Below are 21,527 nucleotides of genomic sequence, written 5' to 3'. Positions count from 1 at the left end.
CGACGTGCTTGGTGTGGCGGCCGCCATACGCGCCGTGATTGGCCAGTGTCCCCCCCCCCCCCCCCCCCCCCCCCCCCGGAAATGGGCACTGGCCAATCACAGCGCGTCTTTTCCAGGATTTGTAAGAATCTACTTTGTCCCGCCCCCACCTGCCTCTGATTGGCCTACTGAACTCCCCCTTCTGTGGCGCGTTATTAGGGATCCCACGCCAGGTCTTGGAAAACCCGCTGTGATTGGTCAGTAGTCGCTGTGATTGACAGTTCTCGTTTTTGCAACTATGCCTATACCTAAACCTAACCTTAACCTCAGTAAAACTATGAACCTAACCTTAACCTCAGTAACACTATGAACCTAACCTTAACCTCAGTAACACTATGAACCTAACCTTAACCTCAGTAAAACTATGAACCTAACCTTAACCTCAGTAAAACTATGAACCTAACCTTAACCTCAGTAAAACTATGAACCTAACCTTAACCTCAGTAAAACTATGAACCTAACCTTAACCTCAGTAACACTATGAACCTAACCTTAACCTCAGTAAAACTATGAACCTAACCTTAACCTCAGTAAAACTATGAACCTAACCTTAACCTCAGTAAAACTATGAACCTAACCTTAACCTCAGTAACACTATGAACCTAACCTTAACCTCAGTAAAACTATGAACCTAACCTTAACCTCAGTAACACTATGAACCTAACCTTAACCTCAGTAAAACTATGAACCTAACCTTAACCTCAGTAACACTATGAACCTAACCTTAACCTCAGTAACACTATGAACCTAACCTTAACCTCAGTAAAACTATGAACCTAACCTTAACCTCAGTAAAACTATGAACCTAACCTTAACCTCAGTAACACTATGAACCTAACCTTAACCTCAGTAAAACTATGAACCTAACCTTAACCTCAGTAACACTATGAACCTAACCTTAACCTCAGTAACACTATGAACCTAACCTTAACCTCAGTAAAACTATGAACCTAACCTTAACCTCAGTAACACTATGAACCTAACCTTAACCTCAGTAACACTATGAACCTAACCTTAACCTCAGTAACACTATGAACCTAACCTTAACCTCAGTAAAACTATGAACCTAACCTTAACCTCAGTAACACTATGAACCTAACCTTAACCTCAGTAAAACTATGAACCTAACCTTAACCTCAGTAAAACTATGAACCTAACCTTAACCTCAGTAACACTATGAACCTAACCTTAACCTCAGTAACACTATGAACCTAACCTTAACCTCAGTAAAACTATGAACCTAACCTTAACCTCAGTAAAACTATGAACCTAACCTTAACCTCAGTAAAACTATGAACCTAACCTTAACCTCAGTAAAACTATGAACCTAACCTTAACCTCAGTAACACTATGAACCTAACCTTAACCTCAGTAACACTATGAACCTAACCTTAACCTCAGTAAAACTATGAACCTAACCTTAACCTCAGTAAAACTATGAACCTAACCTTAACCTCAGTAAAACTATGAACCTAACCTTAACCTCAGTAAAACTATGAACCTAACCTTAACCTCAGTAAAACTATGAACCTAACCTTAACCTCAGTAAAACTATGAACCTAACCTTAACCTCAGTAAAACTATGAACCTAACCTTAACCTCAGTAAAACTATGAACCTAACCTTAACCTCAGTAAAACTATAAACCTAACCTTAACCTCAGTAACACTATGAACCTAACCTTAACCTCAGTAAAACTATGAACCTAACCTTAACCTCAGTAAAACTATGAACCTAACCTTAACCTCAGTAACACTATGAACCTAACCTTAACCTCAGTAACACTATGAACCTAACCTTAACCTCAGTAACACTATGAACCTAACCTTAACCTCAGTAAAACTATGAACCTAACCTTAACCTCAGTAAAACTATGAACCTAACCTTAACCTCAGTAAAACTATGAACCTAACCTTAACCTCAGTAAAACTATGAACCTAACCTTAACCTCAGTAAAACTATGAACCTAACCTTAACCTCAGTAAAACTATGAACCTAACCTTAACCTCAGTAACACTATGAACCTAACCTTAACCTCAGTAACACTATGAACCTAACCTTAACCTCAGTAACACTATGAACCTAACCTTAACCTCAGTAAAACTATGAACCTAACCTTAACCTCAGTAAAACTATGAACCTAACCTTAACCTCAGTAAAACTATGAACCTAACCTTAACCTCAGTAACACTATGAACCTAACCTTAACCTCAGTAACACTATGAACCTAACCTTAACCTCAGTAAAACTATGAACCTAACCTTAACCTCAGTAAAACTATGAACCTAACCTTAACCTCAGTAACACTATGAACCTAACCTTAACCTCAGTAAAACTATGAACCTAACCTTAACCTCAGTAACACTATGAACCTAACCTTAACCTCAGTAAAACTATGAACCTAACCTTAACCTCAGTAAAACTATGAACCTAACCTTAACCTCAGTAAAACTATGAACCTAACCTTAACCTCAGTAACACTATGAACCTAACCTTAACCTCAGTAACACTATGAACCTAACCTTAACCTCAGTAAAACTATGAACCTAACCTTAACCTCAGTAAAACTATGAACCTAACCTTAACCTCAGTAACACTATGAACCTAACCTTAACCTCAGTAACACTATGAACCTAACCTTAACCTCAGTAAAACTATGAACCTAACCTTAACCTCAGTAAAACTATGAACCTAACCTTAACCTCAGTAAAACTATGAACCTAACCTTAACCTCAGTAAAACTATGAACCTAACCTTAACCTCAGTAAAACTATGAACCTAACCTTAACCTCAGTAAAACTATGAACCTAACCTTAACCTCAGTAACACTATGAACCTAACCTTAACCTCAGTAAAACTATGAACCTAACCTTAACCTCAGTAAAACTATGAACCTAACCTTAACCTCAGTAAAACTATGAACCTAACCTTAACCTCAGTAAAACTATGAACCTAACCTTAACCTCAGTAAAACTATGAACCTAACCTTAACCTCAGTAACACTATGAACCTAACCTTAACCTCAGTAAAACTATGAACCTAACCTTAACCTCAGTAAAACTATGAACCTAACCTTAACCTCAGTAAAACTATGAACCTAACCTTAACCTCAGTAAAACTATGAACCTAACCTTAACCTCAGTAAAACTATGAACCTAACCTTAACCTCAGTAACACTATGAACCTAACCTTAACCTCAGTAACACTATGAACCTAACCTTAACCTCAGTAAAACTATGAACCTAACCTTAACCTCAGTAACACTATGAACCTAACCTTAACCTCAGTAACACTATGAACCTAACCTTAACCTCAGTAAAACTATGAACCTAACCTTAACCTCAGTAAAACTATGAACCTAACCTTAACCTCAGTAACACTATGAACCTAACCTTAACCTCAGTAACACTATGAACCTAACCTTAACCTCAGTAACACTATGAACCTAACCTTAACCTCAGTAAAACTATGAACCTAACCTTAACCTCAGTAACACTATGAACCTAACCTTAACCTCAGTATGACTATGAACCTAACCTTAACCTCAGTATGACTATGAACCTAACCTTAACCTCAGTAAAACTATGAACCTAACCTTAACCTCAGTAAAACTATGAACCTAACCTTAACCTCAGTAAAACTATGAACCTAACCTTAACCTCAGTAAAACTATGAACCTAACCTTAACCTCAGTAACACTATGAACCTAACCTTAACCTCAGTAAAACTATGAACCTAACCTTAACCTCAGTAACACTATGAACCTAACCTTAACCTCAGTAAAACTATGAACCTAACCTTAACCTCAGTAACACTATGAACCTAACCTTAACCTCAGTAAAACTATGAACCTAACCTTAACCTCAGTAACACTATGAACCTAACCTTAACCTCAGTAACACTATGAACCTAACCTTAACCTCAGTAAAACTATGAACCTAACCTTAACCTCAGTATGACTATGAACCTAACCTTAACCTCAGTAACACTATGAACCTAACCTTAACCTCAGTAACACTATGAACCTAACCTTAACCTCAGTATGACTATGAACCTAACCTTAACCTCAGTAACACTATGAACCTAACCTTAACCTCAGTAAAACTATGAACCTAACCTTAACCTCAGTAAAACTATGAACCTAACCTTAACCTCAGTAAAACTATGAACCTAACCTTAACCTCAGCAAAACTATGAACCTAACCTTAACCTCAGTAAAACTATGAACCTAACCTTAACCTCAGTAAGACTATGAACCTAACCTTAACCTCAGTAAAACTATGAACCTAACCTTAACCTCAGTAAGACTATGAACCTAACCTTAACCTCAGCAAAACTATGAACCTAACCTTAACCTCAGTAAAACTATGAACCTAACCTTAACCTCAGTAAAACTATGAACCTAACCTTAACCTCAGTAACACTATGAACCTAACCTTAACCTCAGTAAAACTATAAACCTAACCTTAACCTCAATAACACTATGAACCTAACCTTAACCTCAGTAAAACTATGAACCTAACCTTAACCTCAGTAAAACTATGAACCTAACCTTAACCTCAGTAAAACTATGAACCTAACCTTAACCTCAGTAACACTATGAACCTAACCTTAACCTCAGTAACACTATGAACCTAACCTTAACCTCAGTAAAACTATGAACCTAACCTTAACCTCAGTAAAACTATGAACCTAACCTTAACCTCAGTAAAACTATGAACCTAACCTTAACCTCAGTAAAACTATGAACCTAACCTTAACCTCAGTAAAACTATAAACCTAACCTTAACCTCAGTAACACTATGAACCTAACCTTAACCTCAGTAAAACTATGAACCTAACCTTAACCTCAGTAAAACTATAAACCTAACCTTAACCTCAGTAACACTATGAACCTAACCTTAACCTCAGTAAAACTATGAACCTAACCTTAACCTCAGTAACACTATGAACCTAACCTTAACCTCAGTAAAACTATGAACCTAACCTTAACCTCAGTAACACTATGAACCTAACCTTAACCTCAGTAAAACTATGAACCTAACCTTAACCTCAGTAACACTATGAACCTAACCTTAACCTCAGTAAAACTATGAACCTAACCTTAACCTCAGTAAAACTATGAACCTAACCTTAACCTCAGTAACACTATGAACCTAACCTTAACCTCAGTAACACTATGAACCTAACCTTAACCTCAGTAAAACTATGAACCTAACCTTAACCTCAGTAACACTATGAACCTAACCTTAACCTCAGTAAAACTATGAACCTAACCTTAACCTCAGTAAAACTATGAACCTAACCTTAACCTCAGTAAAACTATGAACCTAACCTTAACCTCAGTAAAACTATGAACCTAACCTTAACCTCAGTAAAACTATAAACCTAACCTTAACCTCAGTAACACTATGAACCTAACCTTAACCTCAGTAAAACTATGAACCTAACCTTAACCTCAGTAACACTATGAACCTAACCTTAACCTCAGTAAAACTATGAACCTAACCTTAACCTCAGTAAGACTATGAACCTAACCTTAACCTCAGTAAAACTATGAACCTAACCTTAACCTCAGTAAGACTATGAACCTAACCTTAACCTCAGTAAAACTATGAACCTAACCTTAACCTCAGTAAGACTATGAACCTAACCTTAACCTCAGTAAAACTATGAACCTAACCTTAACCTCAGTAAAACTATGAACCTAACCTTAACCTCAGTAACACTATGAACCTAACCTTAACCTCAGTAACACTATGAACCTAACCTTAACCTCAGTAACACTATGAACCTAACCTTAACCTCAGTAAAACTATAAACCTAACCTTAACCTCAGTAAAACTATGAACCTAACCTTAACCTCAGTAAAACTATAAACCTAACCTTAACCTCAGTAAAACTATGAACCTAACCTTAACCACAGTAAAACTATGAACCTAACCTTAACCTCAGTAAAACTATGAACCTAACCTTAACCTCAGTAACACTATGAACCTAACCTTAACCTCAGTAAAACTATGAACCTAACCTTAACCTCAGTAACACTATGAACCTAACCATAACCTCAGTAAAACTATGAACCTAACCTTAACCTCAGTAACACTATGAACCTAACCTTAACCTCAGTAAAACTATGAACCTAACCTTAACCTCAGTAAGACTATGCCTAAACCTAACCTTAGGGTTAGGGTTAGGGTTATGCCTAACCCTAACCTAACCCTAACCCTACACATAATCAAGAGTTTTAGCCCGCATAATCAAGAGTTTTAGCCCACATAATCAAGAGTTTTAGCCCGCATAATCAAGAGTTTTAGCCCACATAATCAAGAGTTTTAGCCCGCATAATCAAGAGTTTTAGCCCACATAATCAAGAGTTTTAGCCCACATAATCAAGAGTTTTAGCCCGCATAATCAAGAGTTTTAGCCCGCATAATCAAGAGTTTTAGCCCGCATAATCAAGAGTTTTAGCCCACATAATCAAGAGTTTTAGCCCGCATAATCAAGAGTTTTAGCCCGCATAATCAAGAGTTTTAGCCCGCATAATCAAGAGTTTTAGCCCGCATAATCAAGAGTTTTAGCCCGCATAATCAAGAGTTTTAGCCCACATAATCAAGAGTTTTAGCCCGCATAATCAAGAGTTTTAGCCCGCATAATCAAGAGTTTTAGCCCGCATAATCAAGAGTTTTAGCCCACATAATCAAGAGTTTTAGCCCACATAATCAAGAGTTTTAGCCCGCATAATCAAGAGTTTTAGCCCGCATAATCAAGAGTTTTAGCCCACATAATCAAGAGTTTTAGCCCGCATAATCAAGAGTTTTAGCCCACATAATCAAGAGTTTTAGCCCGCATAATCAAGAGTTTTAGCCCACATAATCAAGAGTTTTAGCCCACATAATCAAGAGTTTTAGCCCGCATAATCAAGAGTTTTAGCCCGCATAATCAAGAGTTTTAGCCCGCATAATCAAGAGTTTTAGCCCGCATAATAGAGAGTTTTAGCCCGCATAATCAAGAGTTTTAGCCCACATAATCAAGAGTTTTAGCCCGCATAATCAAGAGTTTTAGCCCACATAATCAAGAGTTTTAGCCCGCATAATCAAGAGTTCTAGCCCGCATAATCAAGAGTTTTAGCCCGCATAATCAAGAGTTTTAGCCCACATAATCAAGAGTTTTAGCCCACATAATCAAGAGTTTTAGCCCGCATAATCAAGAGTTTTAGCCCATCATAATCAAGAGTTTTAGCCCATCATAATCAAGAGTTTTAGCCCATCATAATCAAGAGTTTTAGCCCGCATAATCAAGAGTTTTAGCCCATCATAATCAAGAGTTATAGCCCGCATAATCAAGAGTTTTAGCCCGCATAATCAAGAGTTTTAGCCCGCATAATCAAGAGTTTTAGCCCATCATAATCAAGAGTTATAGCCCGCATAATCAAGAGTTTTAGCCCATCATAATCAAGAGTTTTAGCCCGCATAATCAAGAGTTTTAGCCCGCATAATCAAGAGTTTTAGCCCGCATAATCAAGAGTTTTAGCCCATCATAATCAAGAGTTATAGCCCGCATAATCAAGAGTATTAGCCCGCATAATCAAGAGTTTTAGCCCACATAATCAAGAGTTTTAGCCCATCATAATCAAGAGTTATAGCCCGCATAATCAAGAGTTTTAGCCCGCATAATCAAGAGTTTTAGCCCGCATAATCAAGAGTTTTAGCCCTCATAATCAAGAGTTTTAGCCCGCATAATCAAGATTTTTAGCCCGCATAATCAAGAGTTTTAGCCCGCATAATCAAGAGTTTTAGCCCATCATAATCAAGAGAGTTTTAGCCCACATAATCAAGAGTTTTAGCCCACATAATCAAGGGTTTTAGCCCGCATAATCAAGAGTTTTAGCCCATCATAATCAAGAGTTTTAGCCCACATAATCAAGAGTTTTAGCCCGCATAATCAAGAGTTTTAGCCCGCATAATCAAGAGTTTTAGCCCATCATAATCAAGAGTTTTAGCCCACATAATCAAGAGTTTTAGCCCGCATAATCAAGAGTTTTAGCCCGCATAATCAAGGATTTTTGCCCGCGTTTTTCTGGAGGGTCTAGAATGGGTTAAGCGTGTTACTCATTCCACTAAAGCTGTACCTCGTAGTAAAGGTGACTAACGGGTCCATTTGGTTCCATTAACATTGATTTTATAATATCAATTGGGGTCCCAGGGATATAAATAGCATTAAACGGGGGTCCGTAGCCTCTAATGCATGTCAAACTGGGGGGTCCTTCAAATTAAAATGGTTGAGAATCACTGCTAGAGAGCCGTAAAAACCTTCTCTTATGGGGGTCCCTGAGGCATATCTTTTCGAATGGGGGTCCGTGGGCTAATAAGTGTCAATTTGGGGGTCCTTGACATGAAAAAGTTTGAGAACCACTATGGTAAGAGGCTCTTTCTCCAAACTAAACCGTTCTTCATTCTCTATTCTAGGCAGGAAAACGCCTTTGAATAGGCGGGAATAGGCGGGAAAACGCCTTTGAATAGGCGGGAAAACGCCTTTGAATAGGCGGTAAAATGCCTTTGAATAGGCGGGAAAACGCCTTTGAATAGGCGGGAATAGGCGGGAAAACGCCTTTGAATAGGCGGGAAAACGCCTTTGAATAGGCGGGAAAACGCCTTTGAATAGGCGGGAATAGGCGGGAAAACGCCTTTGAATAGGCGGGAAAACGCCTTTGAATAGGCGGGAATAGGCGGGAAAACGCCTTTGAATAGGCGGGAAAACGCCTTTGAATAGGCGGGAAAACGCCTTTGAATAGGTGGGAATAGTCCTCTTTCCAAACTAAACCGTTCTTCATTCTCTATTCTAGAGCCCCGGTCCTCCCAGTCCAGACCAGTGTCCTTGTCCCCTTGTCCCGGAGGACCGACTGGGTCGCAGTCTAGAAGACAGACCGGGTCCCAGTCCAGAAGACAGACTGGGTCCTAGTGTCCCCCTCTCTCCCAGTCCCGAGGAGGACAGACTGCCGGGGCGCTTCAGTCCCCCCGGTGGTGAAGACGAGGGGTTTCCGCTGTCCCCGCTGTTCCAGCCCAGCCTGTCTCCCTGCCAGGAGGACTCTGGTGGCCTGTCCCCCCCCTCCCCCGGACACCTGTCCTCCCCCTCCCCCGGACACCTGTCCCCCCCCTCCCCGGGACACCACGCCAAGAGACGGTGAGCAGAGACACCGTAACGTTTTCCATGCTGAAATTTCCGCTAAAACCGCGAAAATTTCGCGGTTTTAGCGGCAAAAAGAATGTTCAAACGCGCGTGTGCTGAATTCGGGCACGCGCGCCTGAATTCAGCACACGCGCGTTTGAACATTCTTTTTCCGGTTTGGGCGAAAATTTCGGGGTTTTAGCGGCAAAAATAATGTGCACACGCGCGCATGCTGAATTCAGCACGCACGCGTTTGAACATTCTTTTTGCGGTTTTGGGCGAAAATTTCGTGCTTTTTGCGGTTTTGAGTGAAACATTAGCGTTTTTTCGCGGTTTTGGGTGAAAATTTCGCGGTTTTAGCGGCAAAAATAATGTTCACATGCGCGCGTGCTGAATTCTGGCCCGAAACGAAACTAAAGTACCAGGGGAGGGGGACACCTGTCCCCCTCCCCTGGACACCACGCCAAGAGACGGTGAGCAGAGACACCGTAACGTTGAACAGAATGTGATGGTCAACTGTATCTAAAGCCATAGACAGCTCCATAGATAATACATGAGATACTGTAATACATTAGATACTGTAATAGTAAAAAAAAAAAAAAAGTAGTTATTATAAAAAAATAATAATAAAAAAAAAAATATTGTAAAAAAAAAAAAAAAATTAGTAAAAAAAAAAATTTGTAAAAAAAATGTGTAAAATAAAATTAATTATTAATAAATAAATATATATATGCCCTAGACAGCTCCATACATAATACATGAGATACTGTAATACGTTAGATACTGTAGTAGTTAGTAGTTAAAGTTTATTTCGGTCAACAAAATCATACACGTATGTGGCTTTTCATACAACAAAAGACAAACCAATCAAGAACAAAAACAATCAAAAACGAAAGCAAAGCAGAAGAAAACCTGACCGAAAAGGTGTTCAGGCTGAAGCTAACAGCTTATAGTGCCTACCCTTCTGTCACTAGAAAATCTAAAAAAAAATGTTATATAAATCCAAATATATATATATATATATATAAATATCTATATATAATTTTTTACAAACTTTACAAAAAAGAAAATAAAACGACTCCACATCACTACATTTCCTATAGAAATGTATATAATTATCCTATCTTAGGTATATTATTGATTATTTTATTATAACTAATATATTATTAATTATTTTATTATAACTAATATATTATTGATTATTTTATTATAAATAATATATTATTAATTATTTTATTATAACTAATATATTATTGATTATTTTATTATAAATAATATATTATTGATTATTTTATTATAACTAATATATTATTGATTATTTTATTATAAATAATATATTATTAATTATTTTATTATAACTAATATATTATTAATTATTTTATTATAACTAATATATTATTGATTATTTTATTATACATAATATATTATTATATATTTTATTATAACTAATATATTATTAATTATTTTATTATAACTAATATATTATTGATTATTTTTATTATATTATATATTTTATTATATATTATTATATATTTTATTATATATTATTATATATTTATTATATATTATTATATATTTATTATATATTATTATATATTATTATATATTATTATATATTTATTATATATTATTATATATTATTATATATATTTTATTATATATTATTATATATTATTATATATTTATTATATATTATTATATATTTATTATATATTATTATTATCCATACAGGGTGAAGCGCTGTGCGTTCTGTAACCGTGGCGATGACCTCGCGGCGGGCCAGGGGTCCCTGGTGGTGTTTGGCCCCTCCCCCGGCTACATCCCCGCCCACGTCCTAAGCCGACGCCCCCCCGACGACCGCCACGACGATCGCCATGACGACTGTTACCACGGCGGCGACCCGGCCGCCTCAACGTAAGAGCTCTGGCACCCACCCTGTTTGACATCAGTTCCTGTTTGACATCACTTCCTGTTTACTGTAAATGCCCCCAGAGGGAACGGTGGGGGCATTTACAGTTTAATACATTGGTTCTCAAAGTGGGGTCCGGGGACCCCCAGGGGTACTTGAGGGGGTTCCAGGGGGTCCCCAGCTAAATGACCCACCTATACCTCTACACCTATACCTCTTTTTTTCCCTCTACACCTATACCTCTTTTTCCCCTCTACACCTCTTTTCCCTCTACACCTATACCTCTTTTTTTCCCTCTACACCTATACCTCTTTTTTTTTTTTACACCTATACCTCTTTTTCCCTCTACACCTATACCTCTTTTTTTTTTCTACACCTATACCTCTTTTTCCCCTCTACACCTATACCTCTACACCTCTTTTTCCCTCTACACCTATACCTCTTTTTCCCTCTACACCTATACCTCTTTTTTTACACCTATACCTCTTTTTCCCTCTACACCTATACCTCTTTTTTTTCCTACACCTATACCTCTTTTTTTCCCTCTACACCTAAACCTCTTTGCCGAAAATAGCAGATCTACTAGCAGATTATGGGTCTGTAACTCTGAGAGTGTCCAAATGGAACCAAATGGACCCTAACGGGTCCATTTGGTTCCATTTGGACACTCTCAGAGTTACATTAACATTGATTTTACAATATGAATTGGGGTCCCAGAGCTACAAATGCCATGAAATGGGGGTCCGTAGCCTCTAATCTAATGCATGTCAAACTAAGCCATAAAAACCTTCTCTTATTGGGGTCCCTGGCTTATCTTTTCAAATGGGGGGTCCGTGGGGTAATAATAAGCGTCTATTTGGGGGTCCTTGACATGAACAAGTTCAAGTTGTCTAATACAGACCAAAACCCTGGCATTGCAACAGGATTCGTGGCGTGCCTCACTAGGCGTCAGGCTGCCGACCCGCTCAGGCTCGAGTTCCCACTCCCGCCGGAGGCACGTTTTTTCCCAACAACTGCAGACAACTTTTTTTTGGCTAATAAAGTATATAGTCAGGGGATATTAGCAGAATATTTTCCAATCTTGGAATAAATTCCTTACCAAAAAAAATCCTCACCAATGTGTTTGTAAAGGTGTCTAGTAACACATCACAACTTTATTGAAATGCAGTTTCCCTAGGAGAATTTTTGACAGCTCCTAAAAAGTTCGAGTACCCACCATAACCTTGGTTAAAAAAAAAATCCAAATTTAATTGTGTTTTAAGTAGCATGTGAGGGGTCAAATTAGGGTGTTTTTATGATTCTGAATCCATTGCAATCATTTGTTTTGCACCAAAACCACTCCTTGGGCTAAAAACGGCCATAACCATGTATACTTTTTGGGCGGCAGTGGCTCAGGGGTAGAGTGGCCGGGTAGTGTGAACTGGAAAACCGCAATGTTCCCAGTTCGATCCCGGGCTGGGGGGCTCCCCTAGAGTTAGTGTAGAAGTGTCCTTGAGCAAGACGCTGAACCCCTAATTGCTCCCGATGAGCAGGTTGGTGCCTTGCATGGTTTCCTCCGCCATCGGTGTATGAATGTGTGTGTGAATGGGTTAATGGCACAATCAATGTAAAGCGCTTCGGATAGAAGCGCTATATAAATGCACCATTTACCATTTACCATTTTACTTTTTGTGTAAAAAGCCCATTAGATTGGGCCGTTTTTAGCTCAAGGAACTCCTTGTTTAACTTAGAACTGAAAAAGGCTGTATCTTCGCTTCCTGAGCACTTTTTGTTTTCTGTGAAAAAAACTCTGACACTCTGACACAACATGATTTTAAAATATTTTTTGTTTATTCGTTCTTGTTCTTTTACTCATAGGTAGTAAAATTCAGTGCCAGAATTGCCAAACGTTTAAAAAAAAAAAAAGTTCTTGCACTCAGTGAGTTAAAATAAAGGATTATACTATAAGACTAAGAGAGACTTCTTTAAATAGACTATAGAGACCAAATGGACCCTCACAGTAGTCTAGTTATCTGTAAGACCCAGGGGTCTTCAACAGGGGGTCCGGGACCCCTAGGGGGTCCTCAGAGCTACTTTAGGGGGTCCGCCAAATCTTTGTGTGATAGGATTTAGTTTTTTTTACATTAACCACTTGAACCCTAGAATTCCTTTTTCTGAGGGGAACATTAGCCGAAAATAGCAGATCTACAAGCTCTCAGAGCTTGTAGATCTGCTATTTTCGGCAAAGAGGTTTAGGTGTAGAGGGAAAAAAAGAGGTATAGAAAAAAAAGAGGTATAGGTGTAGAGGGAAAAAGAGGTATAGGTGTAAAAAAAGAGAGGTATAGGTGAAGAGGGAAAAAGAGGTATATGTGTAGAGGAAAAAAAAAGAGGTATAGGTGTAGAGGGAAAATAGGTGTAGAGGGGAAAAAGAGGTATAGGTGTAGAGGGAAAAATAGGTGTAGAGGGGGAAAAGAGGTATAGGTGTAGAGGGAAAAAAGAGGTATAGGTGTAGAGGTATAGGTGTAAAGGAAAAATAGAGGTATAGGTGTAGAGGGAAAAAAGAGGTATAGGTGTAGAAAAAAAAAAAGGTGTATGTGTAGAGGGAAAAAAGAGGTATAGGTGTAGAGGGAAAAAAAGAGGTATAGGTGTAGAGGTATAGGTGTAAAGGAAAAATAGAGGTATAGGTGTAGAGGAAAAAAAAGCGGTATAGGTGTAGAGGAAAAAAAGGAGGTATATGTGTAGAGGGAAAAAAGAGGTATAGGTGTAGAGGGAAAAAAGTAAACTAAGTAAAAAAAAAAAAAAACTTTAATCTGAAACACAATTTTATACAATATAGAGTATAGGGGGTCCCTGCTTCATCTCTCTCTCAGCTAGGGGGTCCCTGCTTCATCTCTCTCTCAGCTAGGGGGTCCCTGCTTCATCTCTCTCTCAGCTAGGGGGTCCCTGCTTCATCTCTCTCTCAGCTAGGGGGTCCCTGCTTCATCTCTCTCTCAGCTAGGGGGTCCCTGGCCTGAAAACGTTGAAGACCCCCTAAGAACCAAATAAACCGTGTGTGTGTGTGTGTGTGTGCGTGTGCGTGTGCGTGTGCGTGTGTGTGTGTGTGTGTGTGTCTGTGTGTGTGTGTGTGTGTGTGTGTGTGTGTGTGTGTGTGTGTGTGTGTGTGTGTGTGTGTAGATGCAGCAGCCCAGACATCAGCACTGATGGTGAGTATCATTTGTAATAGTGATTAATTGAGTACAATGGACCACAATGGAAACGATCCTTTTAGCATAACGTGTGTGTGTGTGTGTGTGTGTGTGTGTGTGTGTGTGTGTGTGTGTGTGTGTGTGTGTGTTTCAACAGAGGGGGCGGAGCTATCGGAGTTCTTGGAGCAGCTCGGTCCAATCGGATTGCCGCACGATATCAATGTCAAATCACTGTTTGACCCCACAGGTACGCGCACACACACACACACACACACACACACACACACACACACACACACACACACACACACACACACACACACACACACACACACACACACACACACACACACACACACACGCAAAACTCCATTCCAGAGCTATGGCTGTTTGAACCCTTGGACATATGACTGTGTGTGCGTGTGTGTGTGCGTGTGTGCGTGCGTGTCCGTGCGTGTGTGTGTGCGTGCGTGTGCAGGTCAGTGCTGCGCTCATCTCCAGTGTGCAGCCTGGTCAGAGGGGGTGTGTCCGGGCGAGGGCCAATCACTGCTCTACGTGGACAAAGCCATCGACTCAGGAAGCACACAGGTCAGTTATTGGGTCATATCACAGGAAGTGTCCATATTAGGTCATATCTAGGCAACCTATGGTTAGGGTTAGGTAACCCTAACCCTAACCATAGGTTGCCTTATTGGGATCCATGCGTGTCACTCCCCGCCCCTGCCGGTTCTCTAAATGTATATTTTTAAATAGGCTCTGTCATGATTAATTGACCACATATATGAAGTTAAACAACTAAATTATATCCAAACGATATGTTAATAGTAAATTCCGTGCCTCAAAAAAGAAGTTTGAGACCGTTTTAAAAACAAAAGTAAGAAGTGAAGGCACTCGGACAACAACAATGGCTGCCGTTCGTCTTTTGTCGGCGGCTCTCAGGCTGCACTCGGCTTCATTCGGGCTCACTCGAACTCGCCACCCGATTGGCCAACCGTCGCTGTCAATCACAGAACGATGTGCGGACGACGCTGATAGGCTCGGTTTAGCTGGTAATTCCGCTAGAAACTCCCACAATGTGGAAATCAGGCCAGACTCACTCCTGGAATCAAATGGAAATGAGATTTCCGGAGGCAGGGTTTACCAGGCTGCCATTGATAGGCCATGTGTCAAAACAGTGTGTAACCCAGGGGTATTCAACTAGATTAGGCAGGGGGCCACAACTGTACAATCATTTGGAGTTGGGGGCCACACAGTGCGCGCACATGCAAACACGCGCGCGTGTGCATGTGCGCGCACTGTGTGAATTACACCCGAAAAAAGTTGGTTTATATTGGTCATATAGAACCGAATTAGACCCGAATTAGACCCGAATTAGACCCGAATTAGACCCGAAGTAGACCCGAATAAGACCCGAATTAGACCCGAATTAGACCCGAATTAGACCGAATTAGACCCAAATTAGACCCGAATTAGACCCGAATTAGACCCGAATTGACCGAATTAGACCCGAATTAGACCCGAATTAGACCCGAATTAGACCCGAATTAGACCGAATTTGACCGAATTAGACCCGAATTTGACCCGAATTTGACCCGAATTAGACCGAATTAGACCCGAATTAGACCCGAATTAGACCGAATTAGACCCGAATTAGACCCGAATTAGACCGAATTAGACCCGAATTAGACCCGAATTAGACCCGAATTAGGACCGAATTAGACCGAATTAGACCCGAATTAGACCCGAATTAGACCGAATTAGACTCGAATTAGACCCGAATTAGACCCGAATTAGACCCGAATTAGACCGAATTAGACTCGAATTAGACCCGAATTAGACCCGAATTAGACCGAATTAGACCCGAAGTAGACCCGAAGTAGACCCGAATTAGACCCGAATTAGACCCGAATTAGACCCGAATTAGACCGAATTAGACCCGAATTAGACCCGAAGTAGACCCGAAGTAGACCCGAATTAGACCCGAATTAGACCCGAATTAGACCCGATTTAGACCGAATTAGACCGAATTAGACCCGAATTAGACCCGATTTAGACCGAATTAGACCGAATTAGACCCGAATTAGACCCGAATTAGACCCGAATTAGACCGAATTAGACCCGAATTAGACCCGAATTAGACCGAATTAGACTCGAATTAGACCCGAATTAGACCCGAATTAGACCCGAATTAGACCCGAATTAGACTCGAATTAGACCCGAATTAGACCCGAATTAGACCCGAATTAGACCCGAATTAGACCCGAATTAGACCCGAAGTAGACCCGAAGTAGACCCGAAGTAGACCCGAAGTAGACCCGAAGTAGACCCGAATTAGACCGAATTAGACCCGAATTAGACCCGAATTAGACCGAATTAGACTCGAATTAGACCCAAATTAGACCCGAATTAGACCCGAATTAGACCCGAAGTAGACCCGAAGTAGACCCGAAGTAGACCCGAAGTAGACCCGAAGTAGACCCGAATTAGACCGAATTAGACCCGAATTAGACCCGAAGTAGACCGAAGTAGACCCGAAGTAGACCCGAAGTAGACCCGAAGTAGACCCGAAGTAGACCCGAATTAGACCCGAATTAGACCCGAATTAGACCCGAATTAGACCCGATTTAGACCGAATTAGACCGAATTAGACCCGAATTAGACCCGAAAAAATTCGGGTCTAATTCGCGGCCACACAGTGTGCGCACATGCTGTGCGCACACTGTGTGGCCCCCAACTCCAAATTATTTTGCAGTTGTGGCCCCCTGCCTAATCTAGTTGAATACCTGCTGTCTCTCTCTCTGAACAGGTGTGTGTGTGTGTGTGTGTGTGTGTGTGTGTCACACAGTGTGTAACCTGTCTCTCTCTCTGAACAGGTGTGTGTGTTCTGCCGTCGTCTGGGAGCGTCGCTGCGTTGCCGGGAGACGGGCTGTGGGCGGAGCTACCACTTCCCCTGCGCCGTTGCCGCGGGAACGAACCAAGACTGGAGCCAGAGGCTCACACACTGTACCAGACACACACACACAGGTACACACACGCGCACAAACACACACACACACACACACACACACACACACATTCCCTGGATGCCAGAGCAGAACCTCTGGGTCAAGTCGTTTCACACGGTCCTGTTATAGCGCCACCAGGAGGCTGATTTTGGCAAAAACACTTTTTTGTTGACAGAACTCCTACAGATTGTGTCCAAACATCACGCACATCAGTACACACTGGCCCTCATTTATCAACGCAGCGTATAAACCGGCGTATATTTTTCCATATATTCGGCCGTGCACCAACGTCGAAGTCACATTTATCAAAGGATCACAGCTGATCCTAGCGTACATCAGGTCGGGGCGTTGATAAATCTCACGTCTGAAACCGAGCGTCATTTAAATAACACGCCCTTAAAATATTCTCAAAACGCCCCGATGTTACGACGTGAAGACTAACCAGAATACGACCAAAGACATGAAAAGCCAATAAGAAAGAGTTTCCCCCGATCGCCTCGTCACACACGCACACGCCCCTCTCTCTCTCTCTCACACACTCACACACACACACGCGCCCGCCTGTGTTTTTCATGTAATCCGCAGCGGTATCTTTGTCACTTAGGCTCGTAGCCTATATGAATGACATATTATGATAACAATCACATCGCCATGAATGGAATACGTTTGTATATTGATTGATGTACTTTATTTAGTAAGACATGAGAACAGTACATGACAGTACATGACAGTACATGGAAGTACAAATTCACAATACAAGGTCTACTAAACTGGAAAACTCATTAAGCACGTAGCTTGTTTAAGATGAGATCCCCATGCACACACATCATGATGACATATAAGAGACAGACAGATATACACACTATTATACAGAATGTCATACAATCAGTTTGTATATTAATTTATTTACCCCATACCGAGCAGTGCGCGTTCAAATTACACTAAAATAAAGCAGTCAGACTCGGCCAGGCTGCAGTGATTCCGTGCCGCCACGTTAATACGAGATTGGAGCGTCGGGTTTATATCCTTAACCCAGCCAGGTTGTGTAGCCTACATAACTCTCTATGACATAACGCCATAACATGGGACAAGCTACTGTAAGTTTGTAGTCCATGAAATGATCGTCGGGAGTCCCGAAAATGCGCTCGCATGAAGCGCTGTATATTTTTAAAATAGCAGATCTACAAGCTCACAACGCGTCGCGTTGTGAGCTTGCAGATCTGCTATTTTGAAATAGCCAATGCAACCGAATGACTGTTAAAGCAGTTTGTTTAAATTACTTTATAAAATGTTATATTTTCACTACACGCACAGATACACGTACATATTTTCTGTACACTACATGTACAGAGTGTACAAATGGAACCAAATGGACCCTAACGGGTCCATTTGGTTCCATTTGTACACTCTCAGAGTTACATTAACATTGATTCGACAATATAAATTGGGGTCCCAGGTATAGAAATGCCATTAAATGGGGGTCCGTAGCCTCTAATGCATGTCAAACTGGGGGTCCATGAAATTAAAACGGTTGAGAATCACTGCTAGAGAGCCGTCAAAATCTTCTCTCATGGGGGGTCCCTGGCTTATCTTTTCAAATGGGGGTCCGCGGGCTAACAAGTGTCAATTTGGGGGTCCTTGACATGAAAAAGTTTGAGAACCACAGTCCCTAGAGGCCAAGAAAAACCTTTGACCTTCATTTTTCACCTCTCCCTTTTATAGCGCCACTAGCCTTTTATAGCGCCACTAGCCTTTTATAGCGCCACTAGCCTTTTATAGCGCCACTAGCCTTTTATAGCGCCACTAGCCTTTTGTAGCGCCACTAGCCTTTTGTAGCGCCACTAGCCTTTTGTAGCGCCACTAGCCTTTTATAGCGCCACTAGCCTTTTATAGCGCCACTAGCCTTTTATAGCGCCACTAGCCTCTTATAGCGCCACTAGCCTTTTATAGCGCCACTAGCCTTTTATAGCGCCACTAGCCTTTTATAGCGCCACTAGCCTTTTATAGCGCCACTAGCCTCTTATAGCGCCACCAGCCTCTTATAGCGCCACTAGCCTTTTATAGCGCCACTAGCCTTTTATAGCGCCACTAGCCTTTTATAGCGCCACTAGCCTTTTATAGCGCCACTAGCCTCTTATAGCGCCACTAGCCTCTTATAGCGCCACTAGCCTTTTATAGCGCCACTAGCCTTTTATAGCGCCACTAGCCTCTTATAGCGCCACTAGCCTTTTATAGCGCCACTAGACTTTTATAGCGCCACCAGCCTTTTATAGCGCCACTAGCCTTTTATAGCGCCACTAGCCTCTTATAGCGCCACTAGCCTCTTATAGCGCCACTAGCCTCTTATAGCGCCACTAGCCTTTTATAGCGTCACTAGCCTTTTATAGCGCCACTAGCCTTTTATAGCGCCACCAGCCTTTTATAGCGCCACCAGCCTTTTATAGCGCCACTAGCCTTTTATAGCGCCACTAGCCTTTTATAGCGCCACTAGCCTTTTATAGCGCCACTAGCCTTTTATAGCGCCACCAGCCTTTTATAGCGCCACCAGCCTTTTATAGCGCCACCAGCCTTTTATAGCGCCACCAGCCTTTTATAGCGCCACCAGCCTTTTATAGCGCCACTAGCCTTTTATAGCGCCACTAGCCTCTTATAGCGCCACTAGCCTCTTATAGCGCCACTAGCCTCTTATAGCGCCACTAGCCTTTTATAGCGTCACTAGCCTTTTATAGCGCCACTAGCCTTTTATAGCGTCACTAGCCTTTTATAGCGCCACTAGCCTTTTATAGCGTCACTAGCCTTTTATAGCGCCACTAGCCTTTTATAGCGTCACTAGCCTTTTATAGCGCCACTAGCCTTTTATAGCGTCACTAGCCTTTTATAGCGCCACTAGCCTTTTATAGCGTCACTAGCTTTTTATAGCGCCACTAGCCTTTTATAGCGTCACTAGCCTTTTATAGCGTCACTAGCCTTTTATAGCGCCACTAGCCTTTTATAGCGCCACTAGCCTTTTATAGCGCCACCAGCCTTTTATAGGGCCACCAGGAGGCCTTACGTATAAAACTAATATTTTGATAAATTACTCCTTCAGATTTTTTCCACATTTCATGGCAATTGGTCACATGATCTCTATAGTCATGTGATCACATGATCTCTATAGTCATGTGATCACGTGATCTCTATAGTCATGTGATCACGTGATCTCTATATTCATGTGATCACGTGATCTCTATAGTCATGTGATCACGTGATCTCTATAGTCATGTGATCACGTGATCTCTATAGTCATGTGATCACGTGATCTCTATAGTCATGTGATCACGTGATCTCTATAGTCATGTGATCACGTGATCTCTATAGTCATGTGATCACGTGATCTCTATAGTCATGTGATCACGTGATCTCTATAGTCATGTGATCACATGATCTAATGAACAGTTCAGTAAGACTCTTTAACTCATTCAGTGCCAAACTTATTTATTCATGTTAATGGAATTTTGGTTCTGAGTGCCACAACCAAAATTCATTGTAAAAAAAAAGTGCTTAGGAAGCGAGATACAGCCTTTTTAAGTTATAGGTTAAACAAGGAGTGGACGGAGCAGCAAATCTTCAAATCATCATATCTTGGGTTCTGAACATGTTTTTCCCCCAAAAAAAAAAAAAAAAAAAAAAACTTTTATTTTGAAAAAAAAAAAATATTTTGAAATTTTTTTTATGACGGATTTGACGGATCGTGGCGCTCTGGGCGTCAGGCCACGTGACGGATTTGACGGATTGTGGCACTCAATGAGTTAATGTACTCTGTGTGTGTGTGTGTGTGTGTGTGTGTGTGTGTGTGTGTGTGTGTGTGTGTGTGTGTGTGTGTGTGCGTGTAGCCGTGTGTGTGTTGTGTTCCAGGGCGGGTGATGTCGGCGGTCAGCTGACGTGTTGTTGCTGCGGTGACCGTTACCACGGCGACTGTCTGAGCCCCGCCGCGGCCGTTACCATGGCGAGGAGAGCCGGGTGGGCGTGTCCTCGGTGTCGCCGCTGTCACAACTGCAGGTACGCGCGCACACGCGCACACACACACACACACACACACACACACACACACACACACACACACACACACACACACACACACACACACACACACACACACACACACACATAGACACACACACACACACACACACACACACACACACACACATAGACACAGCTACACACGCGCACAAAGACACACACACACACACACACACACACA

At 41.2% G+C, this 21,527-nt stretch overlaps 1 protein-coding gene across 1 annotated transcript in view; it reads left to right on the top strand.

The window, feature by feature from the left end:
* Positions 1-21,527, top strand: part of LOC311041342 (uncharacterized protein) — a gene marked incomplete at its 3' end in the record, with an annotated part of 90,586 nt that overhangs the window by 18,771 nt on the left and 50,288 nt on the right. The window contains exons 5-12 of the mRNA XM_084086250.1: positions 9,028-9,221; positions 9,626-9,679; positions 10,938-11,120; positions 14,269-14,297; positions 14,437-14,526; positions 14,758-14,867; positions 17,153-17,303; positions 21,157-21,322. Of these exons, the coding sequence (XP_083942376.1) occupies positions 9,028-9,221; positions 9,626-9,679; positions 10,938-11,120; positions 14,269-14,297; positions 14,437-14,526; positions 14,758-14,867; positions 17,153-17,303; positions 21,157-21,322 (977 nt within the window). The remainder of the gene's footprint in view (positions 1-9,027; positions 9,222-9,625; positions 9,680-10,937; positions 11,121-14,268; positions 14,298-14,436; positions 14,527-14,757; positions 14,868-17,152; positions 17,304-21,156; positions 21,323-21,527) is intronic.

Source organism: Gymnoscopelus microlampas, assembly GCF_963454915.1.
Source record: "Gymnoscopelus microlampas genome assembly, contig: SCAFFOLD_60, whole genome shotgun sequence".
Lineage (NCBI taxonomy): Eukaryota > Metazoa > Chordata > Actinopteri > Myctophiformes > Myctophidae > Gymnoscopelus > Gymnoscopelus microlampas.
Note: the sequence above shows the minus strand (reverse complement) of the source record. Positions and strands in the feature narration are given on the sequence as shown.